General features: G+C 55.3%; 1 protein-coding gene across 6 annotated transcripts in view; it reads right to left on the bottom strand.

Moving 5' to 3' along the window:
- The window catches only part of LOC106577869 (ral GTPase-activating protein subunit alpha-2), a 215,601-nt gene that overhangs the window by 115,901 nt on the left and 81,906 nt on the right, over positions 1–17,794 (bottom strand). For all 6 annotated transcript variants that reach the window (XR_006769182.2, XM_014156501.3, XM_014156319.3 and 3 more), the window contains 12 exons: positions 16,694–16,737; positions 16,387–16,567; positions 15,817–15,932; positions 15,477–15,615; positions 14,388–14,587; positions 13,917–14,168; positions 13,325–13,504; positions 13,056–13,184; positions 12,763–12,911; positions 12,225–12,336; positions 11,338–11,575; positions 10,783–10,956 (listed from right to left, as the gene is read on the bottom strand). Coding sequence is in view for 5 of the 6 variants with exons in the window: in XM_014156501.3 (XP_014011976.2) it covers positions 10,783–10,956; positions 11,338–11,575; positions 12,225–12,336; positions 12,763–12,911; positions 13,056–13,184; positions 13,325–13,504; positions 13,917–14,168; positions 14,388–14,587; positions 15,477–15,615; positions 15,817–15,932; positions 16,387–16,567; positions 16,694–16,737 (1,914 nt within the window). In the remaining variant the exon portion in view is untranslated. The remainder of the gene's footprint in view (positions 1–10,782; positions 10,957–11,337; positions 11,576–12,224; positions 12,337–12,762; positions 12,912–13,055; positions 13,185–13,324; positions 13,505–13,916; positions 14,169–14,387; positions 14,588–15,476; positions 15,616–15,816; positions 15,933–16,386; positions 16,568–16,693; positions 16,738–17,794) is intronic.

The raw sequence follows: 17,794 nt of genomic DNA, 5'->3' as shown, positions 1-17,794 counted from the left end.
TCTCCCCATCCCCATACCCCTGAACCAGCCCTGTCTCCCCATCCCCATCCCCTGAACCAGCCCTGTCTCCCCATCCCCATACCCCTGAACCAGCCCTGTCTCCCCATCCCCATACCCCTGAACCAGCCCTGTCTCCCCATCCCCATACCCCTGAACCAGCCCTGTCTCCCCATCCCCCTGAACCAGCCCTGTCTCCCCATCCCCCTGAACCAGCCCTGTCTCCCCATCCCCATACCCCTGAACCAGCCCTGTCTCCCCATCCCCATACCCCTGAACCAGCCCTGTCTCCCCATCCCATCCCTGAACCAGCCCTGTCTCCCCATCCCCATCCCCTGAACCAGCCCTGTCTCCCCATCCCCATACCCCTGAACCAGCCCTGTCTCCCCATCCCCCTGAACCAGCCCTGTCTCCCCATCCCCATACCCCTGAACCAGCCCTGTCTCCCCATCCCCATACCCCTGAACCAGCCCTGTCTCCCCATACCCCTGAACCAGCCCTGTCTCTCCATCCCCATACCCCTGAACCAGCCCTGTCTCCCCATCCCCATACCCCTGAACCAGCCCTGTCTCTCCATCCCCATACCCCTGAACCAGCCCTGTCTCCCCATCCCCCTGAACCAGCCCTGTCTCCCCATCCCCCTGAACCAGCCCTGTCTCCCCATCCCCCTGAACCAGCCCTGTCTCCCCATCCCATACCCTGAACCAGCCCTGTCTCCCCATCCCATCCCTGAACCAGCCCTGTCTCCCCATCCCCATCCCCTGAACCAGCCCTGTCTCCCCATCCCCATACCCCTGAACCAGCCCTGTCTCCCCATCCCCATACCCCTGAACCAGCCCTGTCTCCCCATCCCATACCCCTGAACCAGCCCTGTCTCCCCATCCCCATGAACCAGCCCTGTCTCCCCATCCCCATACCCCTGAACCAGCCCTGTCTCCCCATCCCCATACCCCTGAACCAGCCCTGTCTCCCCATCCCCATACCCCTGAACCAGCCCTGTCTCCCCATCCCCATACCCCTGAACCAGCCCTGTCTCCCCATCCCCCTGAACCAGCCCTGTCTCCCCATCCCCATACCCTGAACCAGCCCTGTCTCCCCATCCCCATACCCCTGAACCAGCCCTGTCTCCCCATCCCCATACCCCTGAACCAGCCCTGTCTCCCCATCCCCATGAACCAGCCCTGTCTCCCCATCCCCATCCCTGAACCAGCCCTGTCTCCCCATCCCACCTGAACCAGCCCTGTCTCCCCATCCCCCTGAACCAGCCCTGTCTCCCCATCCCCATACCCCTGAACCAGCCCTGTCTCCCCATCCCCATACCCCTGAACCAGCCCTGTCTCCCCATCCCCCTGAACCAGCCCTGTCTCCCCATCCCCATACCCCTGAACCAGCCCTGTCTCCCCATCCCCATACCCCTGAACCAGCCCTGTCTCCCCATCCCCATACCCCTGAACCAGCCCTGTCTCCCATCCCCATACCCCTGAACCAGCCCTGTCTCCCCATCCCCATACCCTGAACCAGCCCTGTCTCCCCATCCCCATACCCCTGAACCAGCCCTGTCTCCCCATCCCCATACCCTGAACCAGCCCTGTCTCCCCATCCCCATACCCCTGAACCAGCCCTGTCTCCCCATCCCCATACCCCTGAACCAGCCCTGTCTCCCCATACCCCTGAACCAGCCCTGTCTCCCCATCCCCATACCCCTGAACCAGCCCTGTCTCCCCATCCCCATACCCCTGAACCAGCCCTGTCTCCCCATCCCCATACCCCTGAACCAGCCCTGTCTCCCCATCCCCATACCCCTGAACCAGCCCTGTCTCTCCATCCCCATACCCCTGAACCAGCCCTGTCTCCCCATCCCCATACCCCTGAACCAGCCCTGTCTCCCCATCCCCATACCCCTGAACCAGCCCTGTCTCCCCATCCCCCTGAACCAGCCCTGTCTCCCCATCCCCATACCCTGAACCAGCCCTGTCTCCCCATCCCCATACCCCTGAACCAGCCCTGTCTCCCCATCCCATACCTGAACCAGCCCTGTCTCCCCATCCCCATACCCCTGAACCAGCCCTGTCTCCCCATCCCCATACCCCTGAACCAGCCCTGTCTCCCCATCCCCATACCCCTGAACCAGCCCTGTCTCCCCATCCCCCTGAACCAGCCCTGTCTCCCCACCCCCCTGAACCAGCCCTGTCTCCCCATCCCCCTGAACCAGCCCTGTCTCCCCATCCCCATACCCCTGAACCAGCCCTGTCTCCCCATCCCCATCCCCTGAACCAGCCCTGTCTCCCCATCCCCACCCTGAACCAGCCCTGTCTCCCCATCCCCATCCCTGAACCAGCCCTGTCTCCCCATCCCCATCCCTGAACCAGCCCTGTCTCCCCATCCCCCTGAACCAGCCCTGTCTCCCCATCCCCATACCCTGAACCAGCCCTGTCTCCCCATCCCCCTGAACCAGCCCTGTCTCCCCATCCCACCCTGAACCAGCCCTGTCTCCCCATCCCCATCCCCTGAACCAGCCCTGTCTCCCCATCCCCATACCCCTGAACCAGCCCTGTCTCCCCATCCCCCTGAACCAGCCCTGTCTCCCCATCCCATCCCTGAACCAGCCCTGTCTCCCCATCCCCATACCCCTGAACCAGCCCTGTCTCCCCATCCCCCTGAACCAGCCCTGTCTCCCCATCCCCCCTGAACCAGCCCTGTCTCCCCATCCCCATACCCCTGAACCAGCCCTGTCTCCCATCCCATACCCCTGAACCAGCCCTGTCTCCCCATCCCCATCCCCCTGAACCAGCCCTGTCTCCCCATCCCCATACCCCTGAACCAGCCCTGTCTCTCCATCCCCATACCCCTGAACCAGCCCTGTCTCCCCATCCCCCTGAACCAGCCCTGTCTCCCCATCCCCCTGAACCAGCCCTGTCTCCCCATCCCCCTGAACCAGCCCTGTCTCCCCATCCCCCTGAACCAGCCCTGTCTCCCCATCCCCCTGAACCAGCCCTGTCTCCCCATCCCATACCCTGAACCAGCCCTGTCTCCCCATCCCCATACCCCTGAACCAGCCCTGTCTCCCCATCCCCATACCCCTGAACCAGCCCTGTCTCCCCATCCCCCTGAACCAGCCCTGTCTCCCCATCCCCATCCCTGAACCAGCCCTGTCTCCCCATCCCCATACCCCTGAACCAGCCCTGTCTCCCCATCCCCATACCCCTGAACCAGCCCTGTCTCCCCATCCCCCTGAACCAGCCCTGTCTCCCCATCCCCCTGATCCAGCCCAGTCTCCCCATCCCCCTGAACCAGCCCAGTCTCCCCATCCCCCTGAACCAGCCCTGTCTCCCCATCCCCATACCCCTGAACCAGCCCTGTCTCCCCATCCCCCTGAACCAGCCCTGTCTCCCCATCCCCCTGAACCAGCCCTGTCTCCCCATCCCCATACCCCTGAACCAGCCCTGTCTCCCCATCCCCATACCCCTGAACCAGCCCTGTCTCCCCATCCCCCTGAACCAGCCCTGTCTCCCCATCCCCATACCCTGAACCAGCCCTGTCTCCCCATCCCCCCTGAACCAGCCCTGTCTCCCCATCCCCCTGAACCAGCCCAGTCTCCCCATCCCCCTGAACCAGCCCTGTCTCCCCATCCCCCTGAACCAGCCCTGTCTCCTCATCCCCATACCCCTGAACCAGCCCTGTCTCTCCATCCCCCTGAACCAGCCCTGTCTCCCCATCCCCTGAACCAGCCCTGTCTCCCCATACCCCTGAACCAGCCCTGTCTCCCCATACCCCTGAACCAGCCCTGTCTCTCCATCCCCATACCCCTGAACCAGCCCTGTCTCTCCATCCCCATACCCCTGAACCAGCCCTGTCTCTCCATCCCCATACCCCTGAACCAGCCCTGTCTCCCCATCCCCCTGAACCAGCCCCGTCTCCCCATCCCCCTGAACCAGCCCCGTCTCCCCATCCCCCTGAACCAGCCCCGTCTCCCCATCCCCCTGAACCAGCCCTGTCTCCCCATCCCCCTGAACCAGCCCTGTCTCTCCATCCCCATACCCCTGAACCAGCCCTGTCTCCCCATCCCCATACCCCTGAACCAGCCCTGTCTCTCCCATACCCCTGAACCAGCCCTGTCTCCCATACCCATCCCCCTGAACCAGCCCTGTCTCTCCATCCCCATACCCCTGAACCAGCCCTGTCTCCCCATCCCCATACCCCTGAACCAGCCCTGTCTCCCCATCCCCATACCCCTGAACCAGCCCTGTCTCCCCATACCCATACCCCTGAACCAGCCCTGTCTCCTCCATACCCCTGAACCAGCCCTGTCTCCCTATACCCATCCCCCTGAACCAGCCCTGTCTCTCCATCCCCATACCCCTGAACCAGCCCTGTCTCCCCATCCCCATACCCCTGAACCAGCCCTGTCTCCCCATCCCCATACCCCTGAACCAGCCCTGTCTCCCCATCCCCATGAACCAGCCCTGTCTCCCCATCCCCATACCCCTGAACCAGCCCTGTCTCCCCATCCCATCCCCTGAACCAGCCCTGTCTCCCCATCCCCATCCCCCTGAACCAGCCCTGTCTCCCCATCCCCATCCCCTGAACCAGCCCTGTCTCCCCATCCCCATCCCCATGAACCAGCCCTGTCTCCCCATCCCCATACCCCTGAACCAGCCCTGTCTCCCCATCCCCATACCCCTGAACCAGCCCTGTCTCCCCATCCCCATCCCCTGAACCAGCCCTGTCTCCCCATCCCCCTGAACCAGCCCTGTCTCCCCATCCCCCTGAACCAGCCCTGTCTCCCCATCCCCCTGAACCAGCCCAGTCTCCCCATCCCCCTGAACCAGCCCTGTCTCCTCATCCCCATACCCCTGAACCAGCCCTGTCTCTCCATCCCCCTGAACCAGCCCTGTCTCCCCATCCCCATACCCCTGAACCAGCCCTGTCTCTCCATCCCCCTGAACCAGCCCTGTCTCCCCATCCCCCTGAACCAGCCCTGTCTCCCCATACCCCTGAACCAGCCCTGTCTCCCCATACCCCTGAACCAGCCCTGTCTCCCCATACCCCTGAACCAGCCCTGTCTCCCAATCCCCATCCCCCTGAACCAGCCCTGTCTCCCCATCCCCATCCCCCTGAACCAGCCCTGTCTCCCCATCCCCATCCCCCTGAACCAGCCCTGTCTCCCCATCCCCCTGAACCAGCCCTGTCTCCCCATCCCCATCCCCCTGAACCAGCCCTGTCTCCCCATCCCCATACCCCTGAACCAGCCCTGTCTCCCCATCCCCATACCCCTGAACCAGCCCTGTCTCCCCATCCCCCTGAACCAGCCCTGTCTCCCCATCCCCCTGAACCAGCCCCGTCTCCCCATCCCCCTGAACCAGCCCTGTCTCCCCATCCCCCTGAACCAGCCCTGTCTCCCCATCCCCCTGAACCAGCCCTGTCTCCCCATCCCCTGAACCAGCCCTGTCTCCCCATCCCCCTGAACCAGCCCTGTCTCCTCATCCCCATACCCCTGAACCAGCCCTGTCTCCCCATACCCCTGAACCAGCCCTGTCTCTCCATCCCCCTGAACCAGCCCTGGCTCTCCATCCCCCTGAACCAGCCCTGTCTCCCCATCCCCCTGAACCAGCCCTGTCTCCCCATACCCCTGAACCAGCCCTGTCTCTCCATCCCCATCCCCCTGAACCAGCCCTGTCTCCCCATCCCCCTGAACCAGCCCTGTCTCCCCCTGTCTCCCCATCCCCCTGAACCAGCCCTGTCTCCCCATCCCCCTGAACCAGCCCTGTCTCCCCATCCCCCTGATCCAGCCCAGTCTCCCCATCCCCCTGAACCAGCCCAGTCTCCCCATCCCCCTGAACCAGCCCTGTCTCCCCATCCCCCTGAACCAGCCCAGTCTCCCCATCCCCCTGAACCAGCCCTGTCTCCCCATCCCCCTGAACCAGCCCAGTCTCCCCATCCCCCTGAACCAGCCCAGTCTCCTCATCCCCATACCCCTGAACCAGCCCTGTCTCTCCATCCCCCTGAACCAGCCCTGTCTCCCCATCCCCCTGAACCAGACCTGTCTCCCCATACCCCTGAACCAGACCTGTCTCCCCATACCCCTGAACCAGCCCTGTCTCCCCATACCCCTGAACCAGCCCTGTCTCCCCATACCCCTGAACCAGCCCTGTCTCCCCATACCCCTGAACCAGCCCTGTCTCCACATACCCCTGAACCAGCCCTGTCTCTCCATCCCCATCCCCCTGAACCAGCCCTGTCTCCCCATCCCCCCTGAACCAGCCCTGTCTCCCCATCCCCCTGAACCAGCCCTGTCTCCCCATCCCCCTGAACCAGCCCTGTCTCCGCATCCCCCTGAACCAGCCCCGTCTCCCCATCCCCCTGAACCAGCCCAGTCTCCCCATCCCCCTGAACCAGCCCAGTCTCCCCATCCCCCTGAACCAGCCCTGTCTCCCCATCCCATCCCTGAACCAGCCCTGTCTCCCCATCCCCCTGAACCAGCCCTGTCTCCGCATCCCCCTGAACCAGCCCCGTCTCCCCATCCCCCTGAACCAGCCCAGTCTCCCCATCCCCCTGAACCAGCCCAGTCTCCCCATCCCCCTGAACCAGCCCAGTCTCCCCATCCCCCTGAACCAGCCCTGTCTCCTCATCCCCATACCCCTGAACCAGCCCTGTCTCTCCATCCCCCTGAACCAGCCCTGTCTCCCCATCCCCCTGAACCAGCCCTGTCTCCCCATACCCCTGAACCAGCCCTGTCTCCCCATACCCCTGAACCAGCCCTGTCTCCACATACCCCTGAACCAGCCCTGTCTCCACATACCCCTGAACCAGCCCTGTCTCTCCATCCCCATCCCCCTGAACCAGCCCTGTCTCCCCATCCCCCTGAACCAGCCCTGTCTCCCCATCCCCCTGATCCAGCCCAGTCTCCCCATCCCCCTGAACCAGCCCAGTCTCCCCATCCCCCTGAACCAGCCCAGTCTCCTCATCCCCCTGAACCAGCCCTGTCTCCCCATCCCCCTGAACCAGCCCTGTCTCCCCATCCCCCTGAACCAGCCCAGTCTCCTCATCCCCCTGAACCAGCCCTGTCTCCCCATCCCCCTGAACCAGCCCTGTCTCCCCATACCCATACCCCTGAACCAGCCCAGTCTCCTCATCCCCATACCCCTGAACCAGCCCTGTCTCTCCATCCCCATACCCCTGAACCAGCCCTGTCTCCCTATACCCATACCCCTGAACCAGCCCTGTCTCCCTATACCCATACCCCTGAACCAGCCCTGTCTCCCCATCCCCCTGAACCAGCCCTGTCTCCCTATACCCATCCCCCTGAACCAGCCCTGTCTCTCCATCCCCCTGAACCAGCCCTGTCTCTCCATCCCCATACCCCTGAACCAGCCCTGTCTCCCCATCCCCATCCCCCTGAACCAGCCCTGTCTCCCCATCCCCATACCCCTGAACCAGCCCTGTCTCCCCATCCCCATACCCCTGAACCAGCCCTGTCTCCCCATCCCCATCCCCCTGAACCAGCCCTGTCTCCCCATCCCCATCCCCCTGAACCAGCCCTGTCTCCCCATCCCCATAACCCTGAACCAGCCCTGTCTCCCTATACCCATACCCCTGAACCAGCCCTGTCTCCCCATCCCCATACCCCTGAACCAGCCCTGTCTCCCCATCCCCATGAACCAGCCCTGTCTCCCCATCCCCATAACCCTGAACCAGCCCTGTCTCCCCATCCCCATACCCCTGAACCAGCCCTGTCTCCCCATCCCCATACCCCTGAACCAGCCCTGTCTCCCCATCCCCCTGAACCAGCCCTGTCTCCCTATACCCCTGAACCATCCCTGTCTCCCCATCCCCATACCCCTGAACCAGCCCTGTCTCCCTATACCAGCCCTGTCTCCCCATCCCCCTGAACCAGCCCTGTCTCCCCATCCCCCTGAACCAGCCCTGTCTCCCCATCCCCATACCCCTGAACCAGCCCTGTCTCCCTATACCCCTGAACCAGCCCTGTCTCCCCATCCCCCTGAACCAGCCCTGTCTCCCCATCCCCATACCCCTGAACCAGCCCTGTCTCCCCATACCCCTGAACCAGCCCTGTCTCCCCATACCCCTGAACCAGCCCTGTCTCCCCATACCCCTGAACCAGCCCTGTCTCCCCATCCCCCTGAACCAGCCCTGTCTCCCTATACCCCTGAACCATCCCTGTCTCCCCATCCCCATACCCCTGAACCAGCCCTGTCTCCCTATACCAGCCCTGTCTCCCCATCCCCCTGAACCAGCCCTGTCTCCCCATCCCCCTGAACCAGCCCTGTCTCCCCATCCCCATACCCCTGAACCAGCCCTATCTCCCTATACCCCTGAACCAGCCCTGTCTCCCCATCCCCCTGAACCAGCCCTGTCTCCCCATCCCCATACCCCTGAACCAGCCCTGTCTCCCCATCCCCATACCCCTGAACCAGCCCTGTCTCCCCATACCCCTGAACCAGCCCTGTCTCCCCATACCCCTGAACCAGCCCTGTCTCCCCATCCCCATACCCCTGAACCAGCCCTACTCCCAACTGAAGAAGGAGGTGAGCAGCATTGTGTTGAATGACATGTCAGTTTGCATAATTGCAGGTACTGCAATGCATTGAGGACAGGAATGTAATTCTCCTGTCAGGAAAAATCTCACTTGACACAGAGGCAGCCAATATCAGAGCCTTAAAGGAAGAGATGCAGGCTCTGAGAGTTGGATGGAAATCTCTCCTGTCTGTGGAAACACTGACTGCTACGCAAATGGATGTTGCACCTCAATTTAGCAAGGAACACAGCCGCCAGAGGAAAAGGAAGAGATTCCATGATGAGACCTCTGAAGAGGAGACAGCTCAGGACAGTGCAGCAGCGGTGTTTCAGAACACAGTGTTTTTACTGCTATGGACAACATTATAAGTGACTTGGACACTAGGTTCCACAACACTGCAAAAAATTGTAGAATCATATTTTGCTGTTCTGAAAGTTGGGCAGATTAGTGAGGATAAAGTCCCTTCTGTGTGCCAACCACTGATCATGAAGTATTCCAGAGATCTTACACCTGAGTTTCAACATGAAGTAAGACACCTGAACACTGGATATGCTGACACTTTTCCCCTTAACTTGTCCCCTCTTGGTCTCCTGAACACTGTATATGCTGCCACTTTCCCCCCTAACTTGTCCCCTCTTGGTCTCCTGAACACTGTATATGCTGCCACTTTCCCCCCTAACTTGTCCCCTCTTGGTCTCCTGAACACTGTATATGCTGCCACTTTACCCCCTAACTTGTCCCCTCTTGGTCTCCTGAACACTGTATATGCTGCCACTTTACCCCCTAACTTGTCCCCTCTTGGTCTCCTGAATGCAATTTGTAAGATGCAGCTGCAAAGCATTTCTGGAGAAGTGTGCATTGCTTTACATATATTTTGCACACTGCCTGTGACTGTTGCTGGTGGCGAGAGAGCTTTCAGTAAGATAAAACTGATAAAAAAACTATTTGGAGGTCCACTATGTCCCAGGACAGGCTTTGCAGTCTTGCCATGCTGTCCATTGAAAGTCAGTTAGCTAGAAAGCTGGACTTCAAAGACTTGATCAGTGACTTTGCTAGCAAGGCGGCTCGGCGCTGGGCTCTTGGTGAGTAAGGCTGAGCAAGGGCCAGTGATAACTGTTAAATGGCATGACGATGGATATTGGATCACTACACACATGATGCCCACAGGCTGAGAACAAGACTGAGAACAAGATATATCTCAAAGTAATGGCTGGATTGCCATTAAATTAGTTATGCACAATCAAGACCCCAAGTGGAAGAAACCTATTGATTTGGTGACCTCTTGACCTTTCCTCCAGCGCCACCATCAGGCCTTTTCATTTCCATTTTGTTTTCCATTTCCACTTTTCCAGCTGCTTATTTTCTAGTTGGTATGTATACTTAGTTCAACAATCTGCTGCTGGTTTTATTATTTGGTTTGTTATATCATTCTATAGATGATAATGTTCATTTATTTTAATTGAAGTGGTTAATGTATATTTAAGTAATATTTATTTTAAGTTATTCATTAATGTTAAGAGAATTTTAACATTCAAATAAATTACATTTAGACTGTAAAAGATAGCCTTTAGCACATTTCTTATAGAGGGTATCAGTCTTGCATCAAATAGTGAATTCCACAATATGCAGAATGTTGCATGCATGTCTGCACAGTGTTATATTTTCACAGCTCACGGTCAGTAAATATCCTACAGTAAATAATGGACTACAAGAGTGTTGCAAGGCTGCAAAGCCTTAAAGCTTTGAACGGGTTGATTGGGTTCTGGAGGTGTGTGGTTACAGCAGTTGCGCAGGGTTGGTGTGGCCTGTGGTGGTGGGGCCCAATGTGACATCTTTTCATGGAGCCCAAAATCCCTGGCGGCACTCCTGTGTGTGTGTGTGTGTGTGTGTGTGTGTGTGTGTGTGTGTGTGTGTGTGTGTGTGTGTGTGTGTGTGTGTGTGTATGTGTGCCACAGAACTGACACAGAAACATGTTGACATTGGCCAATGACATTTGACAGGAACAACGGAGATTATCTGCTGTTCTTTTGTGCTTAGTGTTGAGCCTTTCACCAGCACCTGGGCTAACACACACATGACCTTCTTTTATATAGACTCACTGTGGAGTCTACAGAGAGGCTGGTCTACAGCTGGTAGGGTGGCAAATCTATCAAACACCAGAGTGTCATAGAGGGATTCAACAGATCTGTATTTGGGCCACATTTGGCACTGGCAAAATGTCACTTCATTATAGTAACGTGTGTGTTCACCTGTGGCTTTCTGTCGGACATTGTTGCGGGCCTTCTCCACGCCAGGGGCCCCTGAGGTGGTAGCGCTGCGGAACCTCATGGGCTCCTGGACCCCCTGCTGGTCTCCCTGGTTCCTCCAGCTCAGAGAGAAGGACCTGGCCACCGCTGCTGCCTTCTGGGAGTGCTGGACCGCTCCTGAGAGAGAGACAGACAGCGAGAGAGAGACAGACAGCGAGAGAGAGACAGACAGCGAGAGAGAGACAGACAGCGAGAGAGAGACAGACAGCGAGAGAGAGACAGACAGGGAGAGAGAGACAGACAGCGAGAGAGAGACAGACAGCGAGAGAGAGACAGACAGCGAGAGAGAGACAGACAGACAAATAATATCAATAGAAAATAAAAAAGCGAAACTGAATCTTGAGTTCTACCATTGCTGCTATCTGAACTGAGGCTTATACTGCATTACCCACCGCTATCCCTCCTTCACTCCCTCCTTCACTCCCACCCTTGCTCTCTCTCCCTCTCTCTCCCTCTCTCTCGCTCTCTCTCGCTCTCTCTCGCTCCCTGCCTCCTTACCCCGTCCCCTCTGTTTCTTCTCCTTCTGTTCGCTGAGTTTGTCCAGGGGCAGGTTGCTCATGTCCAGGCCGTAAACGGAGCGAGCCAGGACAGCGGTCAGAGAATCCATGATGCTGGCCCACTCTGTCACCAGCTCCTCCCAGCCTGTCAGAGACGACAGCACAGACAGCAGCTCGTCCCATAGCTCCCGAGAGATGAACACACACAGGTTGGCCCGTACCCACGCCACGATGATCGTCTGGGGGAGGATGTACAGGGGCACACAAAACATATCTCATTAATCATCAGGGCAAGACAGCTGGTTCTCATTGGCTTGGAATCAAAACACTAACTACTAACAAGCCATTATAGCTGCAACATCAGTCGTTTTTTCTCTGTAATACTTAGCTAGCCCAGATCGTTATGAGGTTGGGAGATTGGGAACCTAACTACCCAGAAGCCATTTCAGGCTGTCAAGTTAGAGAAGCTAGCAGAAAAGCATATTTCGTTTCTTTAAAAAAAGAATCACCAGTCAAGAGGATACAGAAGGCTCAAGAGGAATGCTTAAATATGCAGAAAAACACACTTATTTTAATGTTGTTTTTTTACATAGAATTAAACATAATGATTATGTCTCTATATTGCAGGAAAAAGCCGTTTCACGTGTTTGAAAAATGCTAAATTCTCCAACAGTCCCCCTCTGGACCACCCCCAGCAATCTTCACGTACCTTGTGCCGTCTCAGACTTTTGGGGTGCATGATGCCCCTGAACATTACCACATTATATTATCATCATGGGCAACAACCATTTCCTGTAGCTTAGTAGGACTTCCTCTAACAGAGGTATCAGAACAACTAACAGTAAGAGAGGATATAGGAGCCATAGAATGATCCCCAAACAGACTGACCCTGAAGAGGATGGCAGCCAGGCTCTCAGCGAAGGGGTCTTTTCTTTGGTTCTCCTGAGGCCTCTTCATCACCGCCTCAGTGATCCTCAGCAGCACCTGTAGCATCTGCTGCCTACACACACACACCAGGACGGACACACACACACACACACACCAGGACGGACACACACCAGGACGGACACACACCAGGACGGACACACACCAGCACACACACACACACACACACACACACACACACACACACACACACACACACACACACACACACACACACACACACACACACACACACACACACACCAGGGGACACCCCCCACAGAGGGCATCAGTCCATCATCGTCCATCAGTAGATGAGTATACAACCGTGTGACTGTCCAGGTCTGTCTGGTAATAATACAGTCCTTCAGGTACAAGCAACAGCTTGGTTTACAATGTTTGCATTAAACGAGTGAGTGTACACAATACACAGTCTATAGCCTTTACACTGTGGCACTGTTTAGTTTATATCAGTAGGTGTATGAGGTGCTGACTGCCGTACCATGTCTGTGTGTTCATGGTGTGCTCCATGATCACGTGGCGGTAGATGCTCAGCACCCCCTTGCACACCTCCACCTGGTTGTCCAGTAGTTTGGGCACGTCCTGGCACGGCTCCAGTAGAAACACATTGGCAGAGTTGGTCAGGAACACCTGGGGAAAGAGCAACGACATAAACTATGGTCAGGGTTGACGAGATACAAACACATTGCTGGCCACAGAGGTCAAACAGAGGTGATAAAAGACAGAGGACACATTCACACTCTTAAAACACACACACGCACCACACACACATACCTGCAGGGTGGGCTGGATGCCAGCCTTGATGTCTCTGTTCTGTTCCTCGGTGAGACAGCCCCGGCTGATGGCACTGCTGAAAGAGTACGTCCTGCCCCAACTGGACGAACGCTTGTGACTTTTCAACACCTGCCGGAGGACACGACCATCCAGTCAGCACGTGAGTATGAAAGTGATTGTGTTTCTCAATGACAATTTCAGTGCGTGTGTCCACTGACTTGTTGTGCGTGTGTGTGTGTGTGTGTGTTTGCTTGTGTCATTGACATTACCGGTGTGTGTGTGTTGTCAGTCTCAGTGATGAGCAGCTGCTCAGGGTTCTCCTCCACCTCGGCCTGTCTGCTCTTCTCTGGCTCCGTCATGAAGCCTGGCTTCTCCTGCAGGATCCACTTCCTGTACACCTTGATCACCTTCCGGGTCGCTGACGTCTCACAGGAGGGCAACAGGAAGGCCTTGAGCAGGACGATCCAGACAGTTATTAAACAGTATTATACATGAGAAAATAAAAGCCAGATGTGTTGGATAATGAATACATTTATATTCAGGATCATGAGAGCAATAAGGTGTTTGTTAAATGGCATAAAGCAGATGTGGTTGCTAAGGACAAACGTTCCAATTCTTTATTTAATTTGCTCCAACTAAGATGACAGCGTTGATGTAGTGAGAGGGTCTTTCCACTAGAGAGCAGTACAATACAACTAATAACATAACATGGTCTCCTTTCAGCATCATGTTTAAAAGCTAGCAGAGTATGAGAGGAAATCAGCTTCACAACTAAAACTACCCTTGCAAGAGAAAAGCATAGTTTATACGCTCATTGAATCACATGGAATCTCTTCGCCATCATCTCTCTGTGGGCTGTACCTGGTGGAAGACCTCGTTGACGAAGTTGATGTTGTCCCTTGTGGACAGCAGGATGCCGTGCACCATGTCGTAGACGCTGCGGTGCTCCTCGTCGATGCTGCACAGGCTGGAGTCGCTGGGGCGCCGGTCAGATAGTGTGCTACTGTTAGAGTGGCTCTTCTCTGGCTCTGTGGGGCCGTTGGGCTCCCCCTCACTACCACCACGGTCTTTATCCCTCTCCTTCTCCTGACTGCTACTGCCTGCAGTCACAGTCTGAATATACGGCCAGGGTTTGGACAGAGTACCAGTGAGAGGTAGAGAGGGTTTAGGGCTGGATTCCAGTATAAATTATAAAAACTAACACAAACACAAAAGTAACCGTTGTTAAACAAAAATTATTCCAAACCTCTCCTTCGAATTGACCATTCAATCTTTTCTGCATGGTGTCAAACTGAACCTGGGTGACAGTACAGTGTACGACAGTGGACCTACCTGGATGAGTTTGGGGATGACCTCGTTCGTCCCGTTCTTGGCGCTGGGGGTGCTGATGTACTTCTTGTCCAGGAAGAAGGTGACCAGCCAGGTGATAAAGGCCACACGGGGAGCTAGGTACTGGTCCCTCGTACAGAACGTGCTCTCGTTATTACGGGTCACTGGGACATACAGAGGCTTTGGTCTGTGGTGGGGGAGGTCTGGGGAAGAGGAGAGACAGAGACAGAGACAGACAGAGAGAGAAAGACAGAGAGAGAAAGACAGAGAGAGAGAGGAGACAGAGACAGAGAGACACAGAGAGACACAGAGAGACAGAGATAGACAGAGAGACAGAGATAGACAGAGAGACAGAGATACACAGAGAGCGAGAGGTCAGAAAGGGAGGGGGATAAAGAGACAGAAAGTGGGTGGATAATTTCACAAGATTCAAATGCACTGCTCTCTTTGGTTTCACTGTCAGCTAAGACTGGCCATCATATGAACATTTTTAATTCAGCCCAGAAAGTCATTGACCTGAATGTACCATGATAATTACAGTGAACCACAGCCTCATGGACCAGGTTATTGTGTCAAAGGATTTTAATTACTATAATTCATCATGAAACCCCCTTTTAAACATGGCTTCAATACCTTTGAAATAACTGGCAATTAGCCCAAAAAATGGATGTAATTCACCCTTAGACAAGAGAATACATCATTACAACAGGGGAGATGGAGAAAAGCTTCAGGTTCATGACAAGACATCTAAATGGCCTAACTCAGGAATATATGTGTATTTACTGTAGTAATTAGCTTGTGAGTCAAGTTTTGGATTTGGTCAAGGCCTGTTGCTGCAATTACACAACAGAAGTGGTTCAGAGGAAGATGATACTCCACCCCCGTCCAAAGCGGTTTCTAAGGAGGGTAACTAATATCCTATTTGCGACACGCAAAAAAAAAAAAAAAGCAATATGTGAGAAAGAGAGTAAAGTTACACATGAAGCATCTCAACAGAAGTGCAAATGGTCCCATATTCACATGACAGTATAATAGACTGCTCATGGTAAAGGGAAAACCCACACTCACCCAGACTCAGACTCAGACACCTACCTAAAAGTGGCTTGTAGAGGTTGGTGAGCTTGGTGAAGGAGGGGAAGAGGTGAGGAAGGTAGTACTTCTTGAACAGACTGAAGAGAAACCTGAAGCCGGTGTCCTGGTTGTCTTTGTTCCTCCACTCTAAACTAGACGCCTTTCGGACACAAAGAGACACACCGAGTCACTACTCAGCCAGACAAGAGTCCCAGACAAGCTCTGTACTGGATCCCTTACTTTGTTTTACAGTAAAGACCTAATTTAATTGGATCATGCATTTTGAAAGTATTCGACCAGGGCCACATTCAGATTCAGCCAGTGTTGTCTAGATAGGACTGTTTTGTAGCTGGAGCCTCACCTGGACAACCATGAACTTGAGCAGGGTTTGGAGGATGTAGCAGGTCTGGTCGTCTGCCAGCTTCTCCCCTGGCACAGCTGGCACCAGTGGGGTGATCTCCTCAGGCACCACCTTGGCTGTTGTGGGAAAGAGAGCAAGAGGGAAAGAGAGAGAGGGAAAGAGAGCGAGAGGGAAAGAGAGAGAGGGAAAGAGAGCAAGAGGGAAAGAGAGAGAAAGAGAGAGTGAGAGGGAAAGAGAGCGAGAGGGAAAGAGAGCGATAGACACACACTGATGAACACTATATTACTAATAACAAAACAGTTGTAAACTTTCTGAGGAGTGAGGACAACCTTCATCTGACCCCAGCAGCCTACTTCATGAAATAATCAGTGTAATTCCCCAGGACCCAGACAATTACAGTCAACAGTACCAGCTCAATTTGCACAACTTCCAGTTGGTACTGAAATAGGACTTGAAAACAAGCTGGGACACATTCAGCTGTAGAGGCAGGGGACCAGAAGATGGAGGGGTGGGGGGGGGGGGGGGGCACTAAGGAGGTTTGAGTGTTTGTGTGACGTTGAGGGGTCTCACCATCGGGTGGGTTGGAGAAAGGGTTGTAGATGATGGTATCCAGGGTACAGGGTCCTCTGGTGGAGGGCACGGCAGGGAAGCCTGGCACCAGGCAGGCGAAGATGAGGAACTGCTCCTCTGCACAGTTATTCTGCAGGGCCTGCAGCCACAGCAGGAACAGACGAATTCCCTCACATCTGATCTGCAGGCAGGAGGACAGGGGACAGGTTACTATACACAGAACAGGATCAGACTGCTCCGTGTCCTTCACAGTCATGTAGGAGAAAAATGTAAGGGTTTGTGTGAGAAAACTCACAACAATTCTTACCTTGAATGAGTTTCCAGTGTGCAAAAGCTTTTTCAGAATAGAACCTGAAACAGAAAGCGAGCAACCATGAACAGAACAATCCTGACACCAACAGAACAGATATATCTTCCACCTGATGTGTCCTAGAGATGCTAGACATTGCTCTGCACATTGAACATCCACATCGATGGGGCTGTAGTGGAGCAGGTCGAGAGATTAGAGTTCCTCTGTGTCCACATCACTAAGGCTCTATCATGGTCCACACACACCAACACAGTCGTGAAGAAGGCACAACAACGCCTCTTCCCCCCAGGACTCTGAAAAGATTTGTCATGGGCCCTCAGATCCTCAAAAAGTTCTACAGCTGCAGCATTGAGAGCATCTTGACTGGCTACATCACCGCTTGGTATGACAACTGCTTGGCACCCAACCGCAAGGCGCTACAGAGGGTGGTGTGTACGGCCTAGTGCGTCACTGGGGCAGAGCTCCCTGCCATCCAGGACCTCTATTCCAGCGCAGGGCTCTACGCTGATCTTTTTGTTTTTTACAAGGAGCACGTGTGCGCCTAAGTTGCACACAAAGAAATTTAGGAGCACAATGAAAAATATTTGAGGCAACTAGCTATTTTCTTTGTAGCAATGGTGCACGGTCATGAATCTGCGCTCAGTGTACTCTCCACGGTACTCAGGGGCTGCTGTACAGTGAAACTGCAGCAATCATCATCTCGTTGATTTTTTTGGTGCACTGGTGGTCCTAATGAAAATGTGAGTTCGCACAGCAAAATATTTAGGCGCATATGCGAGTAAAATGGTCGCACTGTAGAGCCCTGAGGCTGTGTCAGAAGAAGGCCCCCAAAAAATTGTCCAAGATTCCAGCCACCCAAGCTATAGACTGTTCTCTCTTCTACAGCATGACAAGCAGTACCTGTGCACCAAGTCTGGAACCAACAGCACCCTGAACAGCTTCTACCACCAAGCCATAAGACTGCTGAATAGCTAATCAAATGGCTACCTGGACTACCTGCATTGACTCTTTTTTGCACTAACTTTCGTACACTGACTATGCACACACACTAGACTCTACCCAAACACTCACACACACACACTGCTACTTACTGTCTAT

Source organism: Salmo salar, chromosome 01 (assembly GCF_965601325.2).
Source record: "Salmo salar chromosome 01, fSalSal1, whole genome shotgun sequence".
Taxonomy (NCBI): Eukaryota; Metazoa; Chordata; class Actinopteri; order Salmoniformes; family Salmonidae; genus Salmo; species Salmo salar.
Note: the sequence above shows the minus strand (reverse complement) of the source record. Positions and strands in the feature narration are given on the sequence as shown.